Source organism: Rousettus aegyptiacus, unplaced genomic scaffold (assembly GCF_014176215.1).
Source record: "Rousettus aegyptiacus isolate mRouAeg1 unplaced genomic scaffold, mRouAeg1.p scaffold_m13_p_1, whole genome shotgun sequence".
Taxonomy (NCBI): domain Eukaryota; kingdom Metazoa; phylum Chordata; class Mammalia; order Chiroptera; family Pteropodidae; genus Rousettus; species Rousettus aegyptiacus.
The window spans coordinates 31,814,640-31,836,329 of NW_023416284.1; the positions used below are offsets into that span (position 1 = coordinate 31,814,640).

The window sequence follows — 21,690 nt, forward strand, 5'->3', positions numbered from 1 at the left end:
GGTCATCTCTGTGTCCTGGCACCCAACACCCAATGCAATACCCTTAACACTACTGTTCAATAATTAGAGTATATGTTTCCTCACACCCTGGACTAAGAACTCCTCGCAGGCAGGGACCATGCCTTATCCATTTTTGCATCTTCCCTCACACATGGCCTTGTTAGTTTGTTACGTTGTGCCTGGTTAGTCGATGTGACATTCATTCACGCATTGGACTAAGATTTATTTGGAGTGGAAAGAGTGGGCTTTAGAGCCAGAAAGAACTCAACTGAATTCCCATGTCAGCTATATACAGGAGGTGCGGCCTAGAGCAAGTTGTTTAACTTCTCTGAGCTTCATTTGTAAAATGGGGATAAAGCATTCCAATCTTGCAGGGATGTTGCAAGGTTAAATAAGTCTCATTATTATCCCATGTTATAATGTGAGATACCAATATACCCAGCATCTTCCCTTGCCTACTATAACTTACAAAGGCATGGAGCGAGGTGCTAGGTATGGGCCAATGGTCTCTGAAGGCGACAACACTGAGTCAGACATCAATGCTATTCTAAGGCTACATACAGTTTAGAGGAGACAGTTACATGAAATAACTACACAAAATAATAAAGAACTACAGTGCATGCCAGAAAGTGGTAAATGCCATAAATATGGGAATCTCTTCAGCTGCTTGAATTAGGGTTGAAGAAGTGACTTCTTATAGTCCATCGTGCTCTGACTTCGGAGTACCTGTTTTCCTTCATTGTTCATGAGTCGTGAAGAAGGTGAAGATAAAATAGGTTGCAGCACACAAAAAGGATACCTTGCTTCAACATATCTCCCCCAGCGGGAAGCCTCGCTGCCTGAAATTCCACATTCACGAGGGACCTTGCTAGCATGGCAAGGCTGTCTAGCATGGATAAGATACAGCTAGACCTCAGTAGCCATTGATAGCCTGGAGCACGTCCTTGAAATGTTGTTCACAGGCAATGTGATCTTGAAGAAGTCATTTCCCTTCTCCGAGTCTCTGTTTCATTTCTAAAATAATGAGAATAGTCTATATCCTTCCTATTTTTGATATTTGGGGGTTTGGGTAAGTCCTTGCGAATTACGAAGTGCCATTTATACGTCATTGAGGGATGTATCATACTTAAGGGAGTATGAGAAATAGGACGTTTTTATGGTAGTAGAGGTATGGTTACAGGTGGGGCATGCACCCTAGGTAGATGGTGGCGTGGAGAGAAGATGTGCAGTGGCCAGGGAGAGGTGTGGATGCAAACGGCCGGTGGGGTCATTACAGTGGCAAAGAACCTCTGTAACTCAGATGGGGGCCCAGAGTGACACAAGGCTCGGGAAGGCCAACATCCCATGCTTCCGGGCTCTGCAGAGGCTGTTCCTCTTCCTACAGTGCCCTTCCCTACCTCTCCAGACTCACCTCCTTTGGGAAACTGACTTCCCAGAAAATAAGCCTCTCTAGGCTTCTGTAGCACTTTGTGCCTCACCCCACCAGCACACCATTTTTTAGGTAGTTCTTTGTCTGTTTCTCTCATAAGACTATGAGTTTGATGCATTTGACTTTCCTCTATAACTCTCAAGCAAAGCACAGGCCTGGTACAGAGTAGATGCTTGAGGAGTGTTTGATGAACAGAAATAAACTTTTAGTCTTATATTTACCATCTCTGTTGCCCTAAACATCCTGGCTTTGTCATGACCTTAGAATGCCTCTTTTTAGGTCCTGCTTCCCATCTTCCACACCCTATCCCCCAACATGGAATAGTCTCTTTCCCCTTCTATTTAATCCATTTAAATTCTATGTGTCCTTTAAAACAGAGTTCAAACTACACTTCCTCCCTGAAGCCTTCTTAGGATACTGTTGCTGACTCCAAATGCCTGCCAGGTGGTGTGGGAGAGTTATTTCCATCTGGGTCTCATTTTTCTTTCCTACAACATGAAGGGTATGTAGACAACTCTGAGAGACTTCTTCAGCTCTATCATTGCATAATTCATGCATTCAGAGCTTATTTAAGATTTACTCCATGCCAGCTCCTGCACTGTACACGAAGGGTACACAAGTGACTAAAACAATTCCTCAGGGAGCAACCTGTCTAGTGGAGAAGCCAGACATGCAAAGATACTGTGACAGCACACTACAGGACATACCATGCTACAGGTGTGTGCAAAATGCAGTCAGGAATCCTGCAGAGAGAAAGCAGCGCTGTCTCAGGTGAACAGGGATGCAGAAACAGGTGTGATATTTGAACTGGGTTTTGAAAGATAAGTAGGAGTTCACCATCTATTGACAAAAAGGGAGAACATTCCAGGAAGAGGGAAAAGGATGAACGAAGATATGGAGGGAGGCATGAAAACAGCCGACCTGTTCACACTGAAGCACTGGGCGTGAAGTGGTAGAAAACGGGGAGGGTGAAGAGGGTGTTCACAGGGGAAGCAGTGTGCTAGGAGGCTGTAAATGAAGTTTTAAATGTAATCCAGGCCTTTGAATTAGCAAGAAGATGAATTGGAACATTACCCTGAAGGTAATAGGGAACCATGGCAGGCATTTGAGAGAAGGTATAATCTGATACACAGCTGAGCTCTTTCATACAGTATTCAGTATTATTTGTTATCTTTGCCTGTGTTCATGCCTTTCTCCTCTATAAACTTGGGCTCCTGAAGCCCAGGGGCTTTCTATGTGTCCCCAGCACCCCATGCAGGACCCGGCGCATGGTGGGCTCCAGTGTGTTGAGTAGCTGATGGTCCGCTGCCAACATTCACACACATACGTCAAAAGCCCACCATGGAGCCAGCGCTCCCGGCCTGTCGCTGAGCCTAAGCCCACCCACACTCAGAGGTCAGCCACTCTTCACACCTCCACGCTCGGCCTCACTGAGGATTCCCTGGCACATTTCATTTTTCCTGTCTAATTTTTACCCATTTTGATGGAGCATTTTGAGCTTTAGCCATGTGACTGCGTCACTGTGGTCCAGATAAGTGTGGGATCTCAGTTTTGGTCGATTGGACCATGTCCCTGAGGCTGTGCTCTCAGGCTCACGTTGCTGCCCCTCCCCAGGGACCCTCTCTGAAGGGTGGCATGCACCCCGGGGATGCTGACAGGCTCCCGCTGGCATGAAGGTAGAAACTGACATATTATAATTATCCATACAGATAAGAGAAAACAAAGATTAATTTTGAGTCAAAACATGTAATTTTCCTTTAAAACCAGAACTGCTCTTTCACTTATGCTATTTGATGCTTCAGTGGAAAACAAAACGCGAAAAGGGAACATTTAAATCCCAAATCAGAGTCTTGTATCCTCTTGGAAGTTCATTTTTAAAGAGTTTCTGACCAATTGAGAACTAAGTGGCATTCACAGTTAGATGAGGCAGAGGTGTGGGATGGAGAGGGAGTTAATTTTGTTTTTCTTAATTTAAAGGTGGGTTTACCTCAAGTCCTCAAGGCTGTGAACTTTGAAGAATGAGTTCTCTTGCTGTTTCCTAAAGAGGGCCTCAAAGCTCAAGGGGGTTCCGTGAACAGGTGAAATCAAGGCAAGGGGGTTCCATGAACAGGTGAAATCAAGGCAAGGGGGTTCCATGAACAGGTGAAATCAAGGCACTGAGAACTCCCCTGCATCCCTAGGACCAGTTTCAGGGTGCTGCCTCCCCCATATCAAAGAACTCTTCGCTAATTGATTCTGAGAACACCAGGCTGCAGACGGTGGGGCCCAGGCTCTAGTCCTGCATCTGACCAGGCCTGTCTGTTCCCTGGACTTCGACTTCCCCATCAGTATCATGAAGAGGGGGCCTAAATGATTTCTAAAGTCCCCCTAAATGTCAGCACCATTTCACTGGTCTATGACAATGCAACATGCAGGAAAAAAAGTAGTAAAGGATCAAGAAATTTTTATTCTGGCTGACAGAGGACCTGAAAGAGACAATCCCCAAATTAACTTGCAAATGAGATTTTAAGAATTCTTTTGAGTTTTATAAAGCTTTAAATTTTTAAGAACTTTAACCAATCAAGAATGACTTCTAAGAATGAACTGAGCATTTCCCTCTAGAGTGAGCTCCTCAAAGACAGGGTAAGGCCCTAATCATTTCTTCATTCTGGCCCCTCCCTCCCTGCCCTGGCCTAAAGTGATGTTTTCCTAAGTGAATGGATAAATGAATGAAAGCATACATTAATGTATGCTCAGTACAGTCTAGGCACTGTGGGAGCACAGAGAAGAAATAAACGTGACTCTCCCCCAGGATGAGGGGCATAAAAACCTCACATGACTGGTGAACAATCTGAGTCAGAGTATGAGCCAGAGTACACTGCCATCTAGACTCTTCCTGGAGCTGGGCTCAGAGATGTGGGACTCACAGCATGGTGGAACTTGGGCCCTGAGACATCATCCAGCCCAATCAGAGAAGTTCAGGGACCTGCCCCAGGCTGTGATGAGCTTGTTGGAAATCTGGGACCGCAACCCAGAAACCAGAGGAGAAGGAAACATTTACTAAGCACCTACTAGCTGCCAGGCATTGTACCAAGTTTGTATCTAATCTTTAAAAGCATCCTTGGAGCTCGTGATTACCCCAATCTTATATATATTTAGATGATAGATAGATAGATAGATAGATAGATAGATAGATAGATAGATACGAGGCCAAGAATCTTGCCTAAGACTCCACAGCTAGCATGAGCCTGAGAAAGAATTTGAACCCACACTTTCCAGGTGGAACTGCTGGACTTCAGTTCAGCTTTGGAATCATAAAAGCTGAGGATCAAATTCTGGAACTGACAACAACCTTAAACCTCAGGTAATTCTCTTCGCCTTTCTGAACTCCCTTTTTCTTATATATAATATGAAGAACATAATATTTACAAGGAATAAATAAATAAGATTATGTACAATAATCGCTTCACTCAATAATAGTGACTAATATAATTTTTGTTAATAACAGAGTAAAGAGGAGGGTGCAAAGGCCCTGACACAGCAAAGCACATGGTCAAGGTCATGGGCAAGGTCAGTGGGAAGACTGGTCTGGCAGAAGCAGTAGGTTAGACATCTTCATGTCCTCGGAGGAGGCTGGACCACTAGGGGAGTAGAAAATGAGGTCAAGAGGCAAGGCAGGATCAGCATAATCCAGATGCTATTGGATATCCCTGCCCAGATGCTCACTGGACTCACTGCCAAAAGGCATGGCAATGCCCAATGCCTTGGGCTCTGCTCCAGCCCTCGGGAAGGATACTCATCCCTTGACCTTCCCTCCTCACTAGCCAAAGAAGTTGGCCCCGGCAGAGGACTCGAGGTGAACCTTCTCAGGGGTGTATCCTGCCTAGCCCTGGGGTTCCCTGAACCTTTACATCTTGAGGGAAGGGGACTGGTATGCAACGAGGGGATGTATGTATGCCTGGCACTGTGCAGGGTGCTTTAATACACATCTCATAATAACCTTCCGAGTAACTGCCATTACCCCTCTTCACGGATGAGGAAATGGGAGGGTCAGAGACCTTATGAGCCTAGATGATGCAGAATTCCTGGCAGATGAGCTACCAGATGAAGTAGCATATGGAAATACCCAGACTAACTTAGAAAAATGGCTGGATTTGGTTCCCCAGCAACCCCCATCCCTGTGGACTCCCATGTTAGACCCAGACTGTGATCGCCCCTCAATCTCTGACCCCATGTTGCTGCTTTATATTCAGGAATTAAGCTGTAAGCTCTTCTGCTCCATACACTTTCTGTGGCAGGGCCGGAATTTCTTTCCCATGCCATGGATGGGAAACTGAGGGCCACAGAGAAGCTCGGGGAAGCTGCCTCTGAACACGAAACCACTTAGGCAAGACTCTAGCCCACACTGCTCCACCCAGGCACTTACCGCAGTCTAGGCATGGGAATCGCCACTTTCTCCACCATGGGATTCAGCCGATAATAATCCAAAAACGTTCTTGCCACGTTCCGCCCCAGCTTCATATCTGCAAGTGTGTGTGTTAAGGAGCATCTTTGGAAAGAGACTGAGACAGAGTGAAGGACTAGTAATAAAGACAAACACACCACTCACTATTTTAAGCTTTTTGTACAAATGATCATTTTTAATCCTCAAAAACCTTAAATCCTACAAAACCTTAAATAGTAGATACTATTATTTTCCTCATTTTACAGATGAGGAAACAGGTGCAGAGAAATTAAATAATTTTGCCAAAGTCACAGAACTGGGAAGGAGAGGAACCAGAATATGGGTCTGGCTTTTTATACGGTGTCCTTTTTGGGAATCCCTGGGGTTCCTTGGTCTGGCTCTATCTAGGTGGCTCAGGGTAGAGGCAGATAAACAAGACCCCAACCAAGAGACCCTTTGTTATAGGTAGACCAGGGCCCACTTGATCGTTAGCGATCAGTCATCTACTTTGGTAACCTCAGGGAGAATGGTGTAAATAGTATAATGGTATAAATAGAATAGTCTAAATAGCCCTAAATAGTGTCCAGATTCCACCCTGAAACCTACCAGTAATGAATCTTGAGGGTAATGATTCCTGACCTGTTAAAGTACAAACTCCCTGGAAACCAGATTGACCCTTAACACTTTAGTGTGAATTAGTATAACAATCACCTATTCAACAACACAGAGTATCTGCTCCTTGCATTATATCGCACATCTCTGGGCCTTCACATGAGCTATTTCCTCTGCCTGAAGTACCCCTCCCCTCAACCTTCCCTTGGCTAATTTATACCCATCAAGTCTCCAGTTCGGTGATAACACTTTAGTAAAGCCTTCCATGATACTTCTCTTCCCTTGCCCTGTACTTCCATGGCTTCTGAACTGACTTCATTCAAAGCACTTATCACTTATACCTCTCAGTTCTGAATATCCAAACTCTCACCAATTCTCTCCATGACACCTTCTATCCCTTGAGTCTGTCCATTTCTCTCCAGCCCCTTGCTAGAAAAGGCCAGTATCACCTTTCCCATGGATTACTGTCATCCTGTCCTAATGGGACTCTGTGCCACATGATTGTCTGTTTCTACCTTATTTTCTACGGTGTAGCCAGGAGGGTGGTTCTAAAACACAGATCTTACCACATTACCCAACTGAGTTAAACCCTTCCGTGGCTCCCAGTTACCTTTAAAGTTCAAAATTTGGAACTTGATATTTAAAGTCCTTCACAGTTGGGTCTCTGATTATTTTCTCAGCTCGTGCTTGTGACTTCCCACCTTCCATCCCCTTGACCCTCACACTCCAGCGATACTGAACTTTTGCCTCTAGGCCTTTGCCCAAACCACCCCACCTTTCCAGACCACTCTCCCGTGCTCCACATGCCTGATAGGACTGACTCCTTCTCAGCCTCCAGACACCTCGGCTTGGTTGTCACGTCACTGGATAAGTTTCGGCCACCACTCCACCCAGGGTCATGGAGCTGGACTAGCATTCGAGGAACAGTCAAGAGAGTTCTCACTACCTTCTTCAAGAAGTCCCCAAGCTGGGCATGACCCGGGGCATGAAAACTCGTGTTTATGGAGCACTTGCTATATGCCTGGCACTGCACTAGGTACTTTGTTCACATATGCATTTTAATCTTCAAAATGACCCGGTGAGGAAGGCATTTGTCTTTCCCTTTTGCTCTGGGAGGTTAAAGAACTTGTCCAAAGCCACATAATTGGCAATAGAAGAGTCAGAACTCCACTTCGGGAATGTCCGACTCCAGAACCATGAGCTTTCCACAACTCTGGGCTGTTTCCCAATTTGAAGCCACCTTTCCTGTCAAGGGCTGAGTCATCCCAGGCCAGTGCCTTGTGGGAGGAGGAAAAACACCAGACAAGTTGTTTATGACAGTGAGATGTGCCGCAGGCTCGCTGTGCTCTCGGGCTGCCACCTGCTTCCTTCCTCTGGATGTGACCGACCTTCTCTGTCTCCTTCTTTAAAAAGTTCACAAGCTGGCATTGGGCATGGCCTCTCTGACCAGCAGACCCTGGAGGCAGTCTCACCGCCAGGGCCCACAGAGGCAGCTGGCTGCTTTAACTTAGCCAGGCTCTAGTCAGTTGAGAAGACCAAATCATCACTGTGTGTGCCAACACTAAGAGCTACAGGGGCTCAGAGAAAAGGACAGGTTCCTGTGGGCTAGGCTAAAATTTCACAGCAGAACTTTTGGAACTAGGTATATCTAATCCAGATCCTGGCTCTGCCACTTGCTGTGTATGGCAGATTGTATTTTTCAAAGATGTCTGTAAGAATAGCTTGCACCTCACATGTTACTCTATTGTATGACCTTGACATTCTTTCCACTGAGAGATGTGGTCTATGTTCCCATCCTTGAGTCTGGGTGGGCTTAAAACTCACTTGCAAACAAAAGAACGCAGAAATGGTGGAAGTAACGCCATGAGACTTCTGAGGAGAGGTCAGAAAAGGTGATGCCACCTGCACCTTGCTTGCTGGAATACTCCAGCTAGGGTCCTGAGCCTCCATGTGAGCAGTCTGACTGCCCTGAGGCCACCATACTGTGAGGAAACCCAAAGCAGCCCACAGAGGGGCTGCAGGGAGAGGCCTGAGACTACGTGGAGAGACTGCAGTGGAGGCCCAGCCAGTCCATAGCTTCTCCAGCACTGTGCTGTTGTTATCTGGAACTGCATCAAAGGCTCCAGGCTAGAACCATTCAGCTGAGCCCTTCGCAAATTTCTGACCCATAGAAAACATGAGAGAATAGCTGTTGTTTCAAACACTAAGCTTTGTTATGCAGCCACAGAGAACTAGAGCACTGTGTGACCCTGCTTGAGCGATTCCATCTCCCTGAGCCTTAGTGTCCTCATCTGTAAACGTGAACAATTATGCCTGCCTCACAGGGCTGTTGTGATGAAGTGTGTGACTGACTTATGGGTGTTGACTGAGTAAATAAACAAATGCGGAAGAATGAGACCTGAACCCTTCCTCCCCAACCTGCAGTGACAGATAGACTTGAAGCAATGCCAGAAGATATCCTTGTTCATCAACACTCTTGAGCTCTACAAGGGATAGGAGTTGGGCGGCTTCCAGTGAAATGTCCCACCGTGAGGTGTTGATCATTTTAGACAAGCTCTGTTTTAAAGACAGTGTTTTAAAGGTGGGAGTTGTCTCAGACAACCCTCTTTCCCTCTCCCTCTCCAGCCCTATTACATATTCCTTAAACCCTTACAGCCTCACTCCAGATTATTTACTGCAATGGTCCTGTTTGAGTCAAGAAATGGGACGTGGATGGGAGATGGGGAGAGATTGATTGAACACTTTCAATTAAAACAAGCTGTCTTTGAACAAAGATTTAAGACCCAGGCAAGGAGAAGGCAGTAACTCTTGGCTGGAACCCTTTCCAATATATTGCAGAATTAGGACAGAAAAAAGATTGGGGTAAGAACGCCCAACTCTTCATTGCCAACAAAAATCTTAGGATGGTCTGGAAGTTGAAAATGTCAGCCTTCTCAGATTCCTATGTGGCTCGCCAATCTGTCTCCTGCAGACAGCAGGAAAAGACAAGACACTAGAATTAGTGAAGCAGGCGGGTTCTCTCGGGATCGTCTGAAATTCAGACTGATTTGGTGACTTTTGCCCAGAGCTGTTTGAACTAAAGGGTGGGTGTCAGTACCCCCAGCCTCCTACTTCATGGGACCCTTCAACAGGTAACAAGGGTTGGGACACTTACTGTTCATTTTCATTCATTCATTCATTCATTCATTCAAACATTAGTCGGACTCCTCTCATGTGTATACTGCTACAAAGAGTGACAGGAATTTGGGTTTGGCAAAGAGGGATTAGACAATTACAGTTTGCAGTCTAGAGGAGGAAACTAACATGTCCCAGTTAACTACATAACCAAGCAGGGCGCATTGTCGCCTTCACAAAAGCTATTTTTTTTTTAGGGCTTACTTTGTGCATCATACAGTATAGTTACTATTACCAATCTTCACGATACTTTGCAGGGTCAAAGCACAAACCTGCACGCATTTTACAGAAGAGGAAACTGAAGGAAGGAGAGTTTGCATAATTAACCGGAGTCTCGTGGCTTGAAAGTATCAGAGGGAGCACATCGGTTTGAGTGTCGTTTAACAACGTGTATGTTTTCTCCTCTTGAGCATGATCATAAATTCAAACACTAAATTCTATGGACATGTGGAAGGAGATTTAAATCCAAATGAAGGAATTCTGAAAGGCTTCGTGGAAGTGGGTGTATAATGAAGTTTTGAAAGACAAAGATGAATCTGAAAAGGAGGAGGAGGGACACGAGTGTCAGCAGCAGAATGGAGTGTGGTGGGGGCATCTGACTTGGGGCCAGAAACAAGACCCAGCAAGGCCGGAGGGCCCCTGTTGCTAACGTGTGTAGGGAGAGGTGAGGTTGCAATAGTAAGTAGGCTGGGGCAGCTCGGCAAAGCCTCCGAATGCCACATTAAGAAATATAAACTTCTATTCTGTAGGCAATAAAAACCAGTGAATATCTATGGCTGTACCTATCATTCATTCGCTTGATATATTTATTGATTATCTACTATATTCAGGCCCTCTGGAAGGCTCAGGGTATTCCTTGGTTAAAAAAAAAGAAAAAAGAAAATAAAATGAGATAATGAAAGCAACTAGGACAATGGTTCTTAAGTCTAGAAGTAGAGATGGATAACAAAGGGGAAAAAAGCCCATAAATAAATACATAATTGCAACTGTAAGGGTACTATAAAGAAAATGCACTGGGTCTGTAACTGAGGGCAGTGGGGGTATTGTTTTAGATTGGGGTATGGCCAGGGCTCTCTGAGGAGAAGACCTGTGAACTAAGAGCAGACAATTGGGACAGTAGCATCTATGAAGGAGGAAGGGGGCGAGTGGAAAGGGTCCTTGGTGAGACAGAGGGACTGAAAGAGAGCTATGTGGAGAGAAAGGCAAGGGCTAGATCACTGGAGCCTTATTCTGGGCTCCTTTAAAGAGTCTGGATTTTCTAAGTGAATAGGTAGCTACTAAAGAATTTTAAGCAGGATAATGAAATGGTCTGATTTACATTTTTCAAAGGCTACTGCTGTGCTTAAAATAAGAAAGCTAGAGTGGAAACAAGTAGGTCTGCAATAGTCCAGGGGAAAGATAAAGGAGCCTGGACTAGGACAGAGGCAGCGGAGATAGGAAGATATGTTTTAGAAGAACTAGAAGGACTTGCTGACAGATTGGACATGGAACCTGAAGGAGAGGAAGGAAAGAAGGAAGGAAGGAAGGAAGGAAGGAAGGAAGGAAGGAAGGAAGGAAGGAAGGAAGGGAGGGAGGGAGGGAGGGAGGGAGGGATGATTCCTGCCTAGTTAGCTTTATTTAGCAGCTGGATGGATGGGGGTGCCATGATCTGGAATGTAGAAGAGTGGGAGCTGGTGGGACGAGTTCAGGGGAGAGAATAGTTCAGTTCGAGTTCTAGATGCACACAAGATGTTAAGCATCCAGGTTCTGAAATAGGAAATAATAGGACAAATCAGAAAAAGAAAAAAAAAAAATCAGATAATGGAAACGGTTTCTGAACTATCATCATTTCTTTGGGATGATTCGTGTCATGAATTCTGGCTAACTATGTGATGTGGACCGTTCTGCCCAGCTCTCCAGCTCGTGCCCCCTGCTCTCAGGAAACGCCCATTCTCAGGGTGTCCCGCGGTTTCCAGGAGAGCGGCAGTGACTGCAGGGTCCTCTGTTCTCCAGTCTCTCAGCCTCAGATCTTGTGTATTGAATGAGCACATAAGCGAGGATCAAGAGACCTGGTTTCTATCAGTAACTTGCCATGTGACCTTGGCCATTTCCCTTCTCTGGGTCTAACTTCTCTATGAGTAAAATGTAGTCTGCCAAGTCCTTTCCAGCCTTAACAGGATGTGTTCAAGCAAAGGCCTCAATACCTCAATGTAATAAGCTTATGAAAAATCCCATTCCCATGCTTTCACTCAGCAAGTATTTATCGAGAACCTACTATGTGCCAAATTATTTTAGGCACCTGATACACCGAACAAAACTGACAAAGATCCTTATCTTCTTGGTGCTTACATTCTAGCTATGCGAGGCAAACTGTCAACCCAAGACATTTATAAATTATAGAGAATACCAGAAAGTGATAAGCGCTATGAAGTAAAGAACAGGGTAAGGGGACTGCTGGGGCCCAAGGAGCAGAGAGCAGCATCCACTGGTCAGAGGAGATCTTTCTGAAAAGGTGGGGCTTCAGGGAGCTTGGAGAAAGCTAAGGAGCTGGCCAGCACCAAGGCTGAGCTGACCCTCCTCATCTGAAACACGGGCCCTGACCAGTCATTTCACAATGGGGATCATGCTAAGTCTGGCTTGCTCCCACTACTGGGGACAATGGTCAGCCTCAGGGATGAGTTCCCCCTGGTGGGAGTCAGGAACACCTCCTTCTTGTCACATGACAGTTTCCGGGTTGAAGGTCCTCCCCACCTCCCCACCTCCCAGAGCGGTCCCAGAGGGGACGTGTCTCACTCGCATCCTCCCACCTGGCCCACGGCCTCCCTTCTCCATCCCACTCCTTCCCTCACTGGTCCTCATCTCTGAAGCTGTCTCCACACTCGCACTCCCTGCAGCTCTTCCGGAGCTGCCAGTGAGCTCCTCTGGCCTGTCCTGCCCTGCAGGGAGCTGAGGTCTGGCCCCACTCACCAGATACCGTATTTCATGTCCTCTCTCCCCACAGTTGTTTGCTGCACACAGGTCTGATTTCTATCCCCATTTTGCAGATGAGAAATCGAAAGGACTTGTCCAATGAAGCACATCAAGTATTGGCACAAGGATGACTGAAGCCCATTCATTCATTCATTCATTCACTCGCTCAATTTATTCATTCATTTACATATTTATTAAGTGCCTTCTACATGTTGGACACTGTTCTAAGAGCTGGGATACAATGAAGAGAAAAGCAGACACAGTCCCTGTCCTCATGAAGAGCTTTTCCTACTGACATCCTGCCTCCACATAAAAAAAAAAAAAATTAAACTACTACCTGCTCACAATCTGGAACCCCAACCTAGCTTTCTTTCTCTGCTCATTCCTACCCATACCAGCAACAGATGATCATTAATAGGGACTGCTTAATTCTGCAGAAGGGTAGGCCAAGGAAGAGTGATTTCTCTTTGGTAAGGCTGACAGCACTGCTGTACTATTAAGAAGCACCTGTCTAGGAGCCTCTAGGTGAAGCCAGAAGAACAACGTGGTAATGAAATATCTTTTGTCTCTGCCTCCCTCACTCATCCTCCCACGGTGTCGGACAGGTGCATGACTAAACAGATGAATCCTTCTCTGAAGTGCAGTGTGGAGGCTGCAGATGTAGTTGCAGAGTCCTTTCCAATTGTAGGCAGTAGGCAGGTCCTGAGGTACCCCGAGGTAAAGAGACGGGGGGGGGGGGGGTGGGGGGAGGGAGGGAGAGGGAGAGGGAGAGGGAGAGGGAGAGGGAGAGGGAGAGAGAGAGAGAGAGACAGAAGCAGAGGCAGAGATCAAAAGAGAAAGAGATGCAAATAGACATTAAAAATACAAAGAGAAACTGATCAAGATAGAGCAGAAAGATAAGGGGAGAAAAAAAATCGGAAGGGTTGAGAGAAGCTCAGACTTGAAAACTGGAGAAAAATAGTGAGGGGCAGAGACAAAAATAAGAAGTGAATGACAAAGGGAGAGAATCGAGCAGAGAGTGAGAGAGAAATACACAAGTGTAGGCAATGGGGGAGAGGAGACAGAGGGGGAGAGGAAGTGAGAAAGGCAGAAGATGACACAGAAAGAGACAAAAGAAAAAAAAAGCAGAGAAACACAGGCCTAAGAGGATAAACAGCGAATGAGCTGCAGCAAGTGCAATGGAGACAGAGACAGCAGAGAGGCAGAGAGGACAGACAGAAGGACTGGAGAGACAGACTGACAGGGAGGGAGACCTCTTCTTTGACGTGTGAAATGTAGATCAAAAGAGCAGGCAAAGATGAGTGCATACACATTCACGGTGGGGAGTGTGACCGCATCATTCAGGAACGAATTAAAGTCTGGGATAACTATGAGGGTCGATGCTGGTTTCCTAGTGCCATTGTAACAAATTACCCCAAACTTGGTGGCTTAATACAACAGATGTTTTATTCTCTCACAGTTCTGGAGGCCGAAATCTGAAATCAGTTTCAGTGGGCTCAAGTCGTTAACAGGGCGGCACTCCCTCTGGAGATATTCTAGAGGAAAAACTGTTTCTGGCCTCTTCCAGTTTCCGGTGGCTGCCAGCACTCCTCGGCTTGTGACTATATTGCTCCATTCTCCGTCTCTGTGGTCGCATTGCCTTCTCCTCTTCCGAGGATGTCAAATCTCGCTCTGCCTTCCTCTTATAAGGTAGATTGTATTTAGGGCTCAGCCAGATAATCCGGGATACTCTCCCACCTCAAGATCCTTAATAACAACATGTACAGAGAGCCTTGTTTCTATGTGAGGTAACATTTCTAGGTTCCAGGGATTAGGATCTGGATATCTTTGGGAGCCGTTATTCAGCCTACTACTGCCTGCTCCCAGAGTTCATCTGCTTACTAAAAGCTGAAGACGAAGATGCTAGGGGGTCGGAGTTGATTTCCGGCTGTGTGTAGGACACCTTGCTGGACACTCAGCTCACCTGGCCCTCAGTATCACAAGGGAATGCCCAATACCTCCACACAAGGAGCAAGTGCATTCAGCAGGACTTGGGCCCAAGTATGTCTAACTCCAGACTTCTTTTTATTTGCATTATTTGCTGCCTCTCAAGGGCAGGAAAGGCCTATGAAGGACCAAATGCTGCTTATTTTACCTCTTAAACATATCATAAACCTGCCTTCTTCTCTTCTCCTGCTACTATTCTTTTAGTTCAGGCCCTTATCACTTACATGAACTATCGCTTCAGCCTCCTATTTTGCCTTTAGTTTCTCCTCATTTTCACTGAGTGACATTCTCACATATGCTAATTGGAAATCTCTTCCTGACTTACAACCAACCCTACAGTGATTCCACGTCCTTAAGAGGGCGAGATCAAAACTCTTAAAGCTGGCATTCATGGCCTTCCATAAGCTAGTCTTAGCCTTGTCCCTGACTCTGTTGTGCATTTATTTAGAACATGGAGTTTCAAGTCTGAAAAGCATGAGTTTTAATCTTAGCCCCTACGCGTTTAGCTGTGTGACTCTGGGCAAGTTACTTACCTTTTCTGAGCCTCAGTTTTTTCATCTTTGAAATGGATAATGCTATCTACCTCACAGGATTATTGTGCTGCTTAGAAATTAAATATCCAGGGCACCCAGCACAATGCTTGCATGCAGTAGCTCTTTTTATTATCATTATTATGTATGAACCTGTCATTTCCAACAAGGCATGACCTCTTCAAGGACAAGGATGTGTTATGTTCAAACTTATTTCCAGCGCCATTTAGCACATGTTAGGATTATTAACAGAGGCAGGGAGAAAACAAACACACCAGAAATCCAGATAAGGGTGAGAGGAATTAAAAAGAGAGACAGAGAGATAGAGGAAGATAGAGATGAAGAAATTATTTTTAAAATCCTGTATTCTGCTCAAGGATAAAACCTTGAAAGTCCTTTTCATGCTGTGTGCCTCGGTTTCCTCTCCTGTAAAATCGGATGAGGTTCATCTAGATCATCTCTAGTTCTAATTCTCACTCTTTTTCTTCCCTATCCTAGGAGCTATGTTCTCCTGGAGCACAAGACACCCTCTCTAGACACACAAATGAGGACCAGTCTTATCAGGCATGAAGGTGGTACCTACCACTCTGACGGGGTATTTGGAAGAGGAATGAGACTAGAGGCTTACTGGGCTAGAATAGATGGAAACCTAAACTCAAGTATAATGTGGCTGAGTCTGAATAGGATGACCTTGGTCTTCAGACCATGTTAGGCAGATGATTGTCACTCATTCATTGTTACTCATTTATTCATTCAACAGACACTTATCAAGCACCTCCTAGATGTTGGGCCATGTAGTAAGTATATAGAGTATATACACCTGACATAGAGAGTAAGCAGAACAGGGGTGGCCCTGCCCTCAGGCTGCTGATAGTCCAGGCACGGTTCACATTTTGTTTTGGGTGATTCTGTTGTAAAGAGCTGTCTTGTGCATTGAGGGTGTTTAGCAGCATCCCTGAACTCTCCTATTAGATGTCAGTAGGACCATCCACCTCGTGACAACCAAAAATACCTTCAGACATTGTCAAACATTCTCTGGGGAGGAGCTACGATTCATCCCTGGGTGAGGACCAGTGGTTTAGGGGATGCACAGTACCTGGTGGAGGGTAGTGGGTGAAATAAGAGAGGTGAGTAAGAGCTTAACTGAGAGGGGCCTCGGCTTCTTTACCTGGAAAAAGTAATCTCCAAATATATCCTTGGAGACAGGGGAGGGAAAAAGGAACCTGCTCTCACAGGCTGCACTGATCTTATTGAATGGTCATCTAGTCCCCTCTCCCCATCGTAGCTTCCCTCCATCTTTAGCACACCTCAGCCTCTCAGATGCCTCTCCCTTCCCGCTCGCAGTGGACTGCTGGTATTTATAACTCATCTGTCTATCTCAGATTCACTCCTCACTCGAGAGAGAAGTTAATCTCTCCCTCCTGCTCCCACACTACCACTTGCTTTGTGGCTCCCTCCCTTCCCCCCCTCTTCCACTCCAGGCACCAGCAATTTCTCTGCAGTGCCTCCCTTTCCTCCTGATGGCTGACCATGGCTGTGGAAATTGGCTCTCAAGATCTGCTGTGCCTGCTCGGCGACCATGGGGACTTGGATGAGGCTCAGCCTGAGAGTGGGCTCTGCTTCTCTGATAGATGCTCAGCCCCTGCTTGTCTCACAGATATTTTCAGAAGCTTCCATTGATGCACAATAAAATTAAGACCAAAGGCCAAAGTAAATATTCGTGTAGCAGCATCTTGAAGCAGGCAAGGAGGGGAGAGGCAAGAGAGGCGTAATAAATGGGAGAAGATCTAAACTTAGTTCATGGCCTTGGCTCTGGCTCTGGGCAAACTTTAGGGCCTTGAGTGGGGCAAGTAGGTGTAAAGTTGCAGGGAGGGGGTGATTTGCTGATGGTCTGAAACCTTTCAGCCTCTAGACTTGGAGTTTCTACCTGGGGCCTTTAGGGGGTTCCTGAACCCTCTGATCTTACAGGCAAAATTTTATGTGCTTACGTGAATTTTTCTGGAGAGAACATTCATACTTTTCTATAATTTTCAAAGGACTCTGTATCATCCAAAATGTTAAGAATCTCTGCTCTAGGTCTATGGATGTTTACACTTGAGTTTATCATCATCTTCCAGGTAATATTCCTTCTTATTTCTTGACTCGTTTGCTGTTTATATCCTGCCTCTTCTGGGATTACAGAGAATCACAATGCGGGGGAGTGACATTAACCTCGACTTGGAATGTAATGAACAAGATGTAGATGCTATCCAAGTACATCTGCACTAACTTAACTAGAGAACCTCACAGAGTCTGGTGACCCTGGTCTGCTGAAAAGGTCATAAGAACAGCTCAGATGATCCCTAGGAGGTGACTGCAAAACTAAGCTAATGTCTGGACCATTTTGTGGCTGAGAAGTGGATGTCAGTCTTTGCCCAGAAAGCAAAATAATATATAAAAGTAGCTTAGAATTTAAGAGGCCCACTAAAGGGTTTGCTGAAGGGACAGGACATGGGGCCCCTGTTCTTTGGGGGGGGGGGGGCAGGAGGGAAGCCCACTTCCATGATCCTGTGTCTTTACTCCTGCTTAGGCCTGAATCTGAAGCACTTACATGGGTTAATGGAATGAGCAATATCTTGTGAATCAATAGACGCATATTTGAGCATCAGCTTTCACCAACTGCTGTATGACCTGGGACAGGTCACTGACCTCCTCCTGGACTTTAATTTCCCCATTTGTATAATTAGAGGAACTGGGCTTACTTCATAGTTTCACCAATGGAGTAACTCTAGTGAAACTCCATTAGAATACCTCATTCTTGACTTCCTCCCTGCATTTAATTTTCATTTTGGGACATTCTTGTTTTATCTCAAGCAAAACAGAAATAATCCCTATCCTGGGACAAGTATGATGTTGGGTCTAAATTCTGATCTTTACGGTCCTTCTGGCTCTAATACTTTATGACTTTTCTTTCCTGCCCTTGTGCTACTTTCTTTTTAACTGCTGTCTTGAATGTGACACACAGGGGATAGAATTAATGCTTATGATCACTTACTATCTTCCAGGCACTGTGCTAGTTTCATTTATTGTGCACAAGCAAGGTAGATTTTATTATCCCCTTGTCACAGGTTAGAAAACCGAGGTTTAGAGATGCCACTTGTCTAACATCACTCAAACAGCAATCAGAGGTTAGGATTCAAACTCAGGTCTGCCTAACTCCAAGGCCTATGGCTTTTCATATATTAGTATGCTATAATCATTTAGTTTTTTAACATTCTTAAAATGCATTTGTTCATTTATTCAATATTTATTATCTGCTGTGTAAGGCTCTGGGCCAGCTGCCATGGATTCGGAGATGAGAAGTTAGCCCCTGCCCTTGAGCAGACCTCAGAGAAGCCATGTAAATAAAAATTGCCGTGCAGGGCAATGACTTCTATGGCAGAGGGAGGTAAGGGAAGTGGAGACACAGAAAGTAAGATTTAACATTGGAGGGACCCTGGAAGACTTCTTAGAAGAGACAACACCTGAGCTGAATGGGGGTGGGAGGTTGGATCTTTTCCTTTGAGATAAATCTTCATCAAACAGTTTTGTCAACAAACAATTGAAAATCAACTATGTACCAGGTACTTTTCTAGATGCTGAGACACAACTGTGCACAAAACAAGATCTCTATTCTCATGGAGCTCACATCACAGTAGGGAAGATAAGCAATAAGTGAATAAACAAATGTAGAGCAAGATGGAAATCTGAAAGACTTTAAGGAAAAGTAGGAATTGGCCAGGTAAACGGGGACCAATGACAGGGAAAGGCATCCTGAGGCATGGTGATGCCTTCGAAGACGCTAAGACACTTCTACAAGATAAAGAAGAAAGCACGAGAAATACGCAAAGACAGGTCATGAGCACCTTGTGTGATGGAGCAAACATGAACTGTGTGTTGCACGTAATGAGGAGCCGTGGCAGGATTTTAAGGAAGCGAGAGAACATGTCAGATTTGGCTTTAAGACAATCACTCCTGTGGCCCTGGAGGAGGAGAGTTTGAAAGGGACCAGGACTAGAGACAGGGAAGACAGTTCTGGTCCAGGGAGGATGGTGAAGACCTGAGCTAGAACACTAATAGTGGAGTAAAGAGTAAGGGACAGAATTAGAAATATCTGTCAGCTAAAATTGATGTGACTAAGGGTTGATTGTGGGGTGCTGGCAGAAGTAGCTGGCTCGGAGAAGCACCAAGGACGGCATATCGAGTTTCTGTCTTGGGAAACCGGGTGGTGGTGCTGCCAGTGATCCTGGGTATGAAGTCTGAATGGCTTCTAGAAGCCAGGGGGCTCCGTGTTCCCTAGAGAACCCCCCGTAGCACTCCTCTTAGTAACGGCGTTGCCTAATTATATTTTGCTGCACAGTCGTGCCAAGTGAATCCTAGGATTCCTACAATGAAACTCCATTGTAATGTCTAGTTATTGTCATTTCCTTTGTATCTAATGCTCTTTTGGGGACAACTTGGTTTCATGTCAGGCAAAGCTGAAGTGATCCCACTCACAGAATGGGTAAGACGCTGGGCTTAAACTCCTTACTTGTAAAACTGGAATAAAATACCTACTGACTAGAGTTTTATGAAGATTAAATGACATAATGAAAGGAAAAGTACCCAGTATGGGCCCTAACATAAAGTAGATGTTCCAGAATAGATCTTTAGCTTCTCTTTTCCCTTTAACCACACCTCCTGACTTCAGGTACTCCCTGCTCTTTACAGACCTTCGTATTTTCTGGGCTGAACTTGATAGTGCACCAGTGGTTAGAGAATCAGTCATAAAAATCTGAGCAGGAGCGTATCAATAGTAAACATCTGTTTTATTTTGTTTTCCTGCTCTTAATCTATTTCCCTTTCACAACACCCTATTTTTCTATATTGAACCCCTAATCTCAGTCCTTGTGGCTCAGGAGGAGCTGACCCCACCCAGACTCTGGGTAGGGACAGAGTTGACCCTATTCTGGGCAATTAGAACACTGCGTTCTCCTTTCCGCGGGCATCAATGAGGTATGGCACAAGCCTGGTGAGACTCGGTTCAGGGACTTGGGAGAGAGGGAATCACCCTTAAAGCTGAGAGGATGGGACATTCACCAGGAGCTGCCGGCAGCCCCTTTGCTTCCATTGGGGAGAATGGAGCCAACACTCAGGAAGCAGCTGGAAAACAAGTCCTGATGACAGCTTGGCTCTCTTGATCCAGGCATGCCTAATACCAGCATTCCTCTGGACTTTAAATTTATGTGAGCTAATTAATTCCCCTTTTTACTTAAGTCAGTTTGAGTTGGGTTTTCTGTCACTGGCGACCAGAAGACTTTTGATGAATACAAGACTTTGGAGTTTACCTCATCAAACCTCCTAATTTTACAGATGAGAAAGAGATTTGCAAAACCACATGGACAGTTTTTATACACAACCAGTTTTCCAAATAACTATATTGCCTCACTTCCTTTTATCTTTGCTATGGACCAAAGCATGGACAGCATGTCCATCTGCCTGGATAGGGTCATAGAATATTGATTTTGGTCACAGAATTTTTAATCTTTCTCCAACAGAGCGAATGTCTTAATTCTAGTCCTCTGGTTCTGCATTATAATGTTTTCATCCCCTGAGCAGACCTGCTGGTGACTGTCTTTTCCCTTCCACACGGTGTCATCAATGGCAATTAATTCTAATCATGAGGAGACAGCAAGAGCGAGCAGGGCATTAATTGGACGGAAGTAATCAGAACCACCCTTAGCCCACAGTTGGTACCTGTATGCAGGCCAGTGTGAGCAGGCACATGTGTGTGGGCACATGCACTCGTACACCCACGCTTCCCCCACCCCCACCCCCACCCCCAACCAACTAGGGTACGAAGAGAGGGTACAGAGTGAGCATGCTGACTGGTCAGGGTAGTGTAGTATTAAAAAAATCAAGGCGTCACAGTGTCACTACTAGCCACTACTAAACAGTTGCTTAAACTTGGCCCCCTCTTTTGTAAAACGAACCTACTTCAAAGTGGTTTAGAGGATTAAATAAGAATATTGTAGTGAAACACTCTCATTGGCGTGTGGCAGGAGCTCAGTAAGTGCTATTTCCCTTTCCTTTCACATCAAACACCTTTTATAGCTGGTAGAGAATAAAAGCCCAATGTGATCTGAGATTTTAGATCCTTGAATGTTCTGGACCCAGAATAATCAACTTGATAGCCTCCTCCCCTGCAGCCCTCCTCCTCTTAATCCTGTACCACTGTCCTCCCCATCTATCCTTCACACACACACACACACACACACACACACACACACACACACCCCTTTCTGCCTCTGTCATCTCTGGGATTGTAGATTGTGGGAGGGCAGTTCAGTGTCCCAGTTGCCCCTCACAGTCTCTGGCACTGGCACACAGTGGTCACTGAGTGGACATTTCTTGAATAACTGTTGACAGAGCCTGTGACTTTGCTCATGTTCTCTCTCCGCCCTGGTCTCAGTCCTGGTCATCCTTCAAGGTGTAGCCTAGACATCACCACCTCCTTCATGCTAGTTTTGAAATTTGTTCCTGGAGCACTGTCTTCTTCACTGACCTTCTTTCATAATATCCGCCCCTTT

At 45.5% G+C, this 21,690-nt stretch overlaps 1 protein-coding gene across 4 annotated transcripts in view; it reads right to left on the reverse strand.

Moving 5' to 3' along the window:
- AGBL4 (ATP/GTP binding protein like 4) overlaps positions 1-21,690 on the reverse strand; it is a 992,639-nt gene that overhangs the window by 2,168 nt on the left and 968,781 nt on the right. For all 4 annotated transcript variants that reach the window (XM_036233744.1, XM_036233741.1, XM_036233757.1 and 1 more), the window contains one exon: positions 5,835-5,931. In XM_036233744.1, coding sequence (XP_036089637.1) covers positions 5,835-5,931 — 97 coding nt within the window. The remainder of the gene's footprint in view (positions 1-5,834; positions 5,932-21,690) is intronic.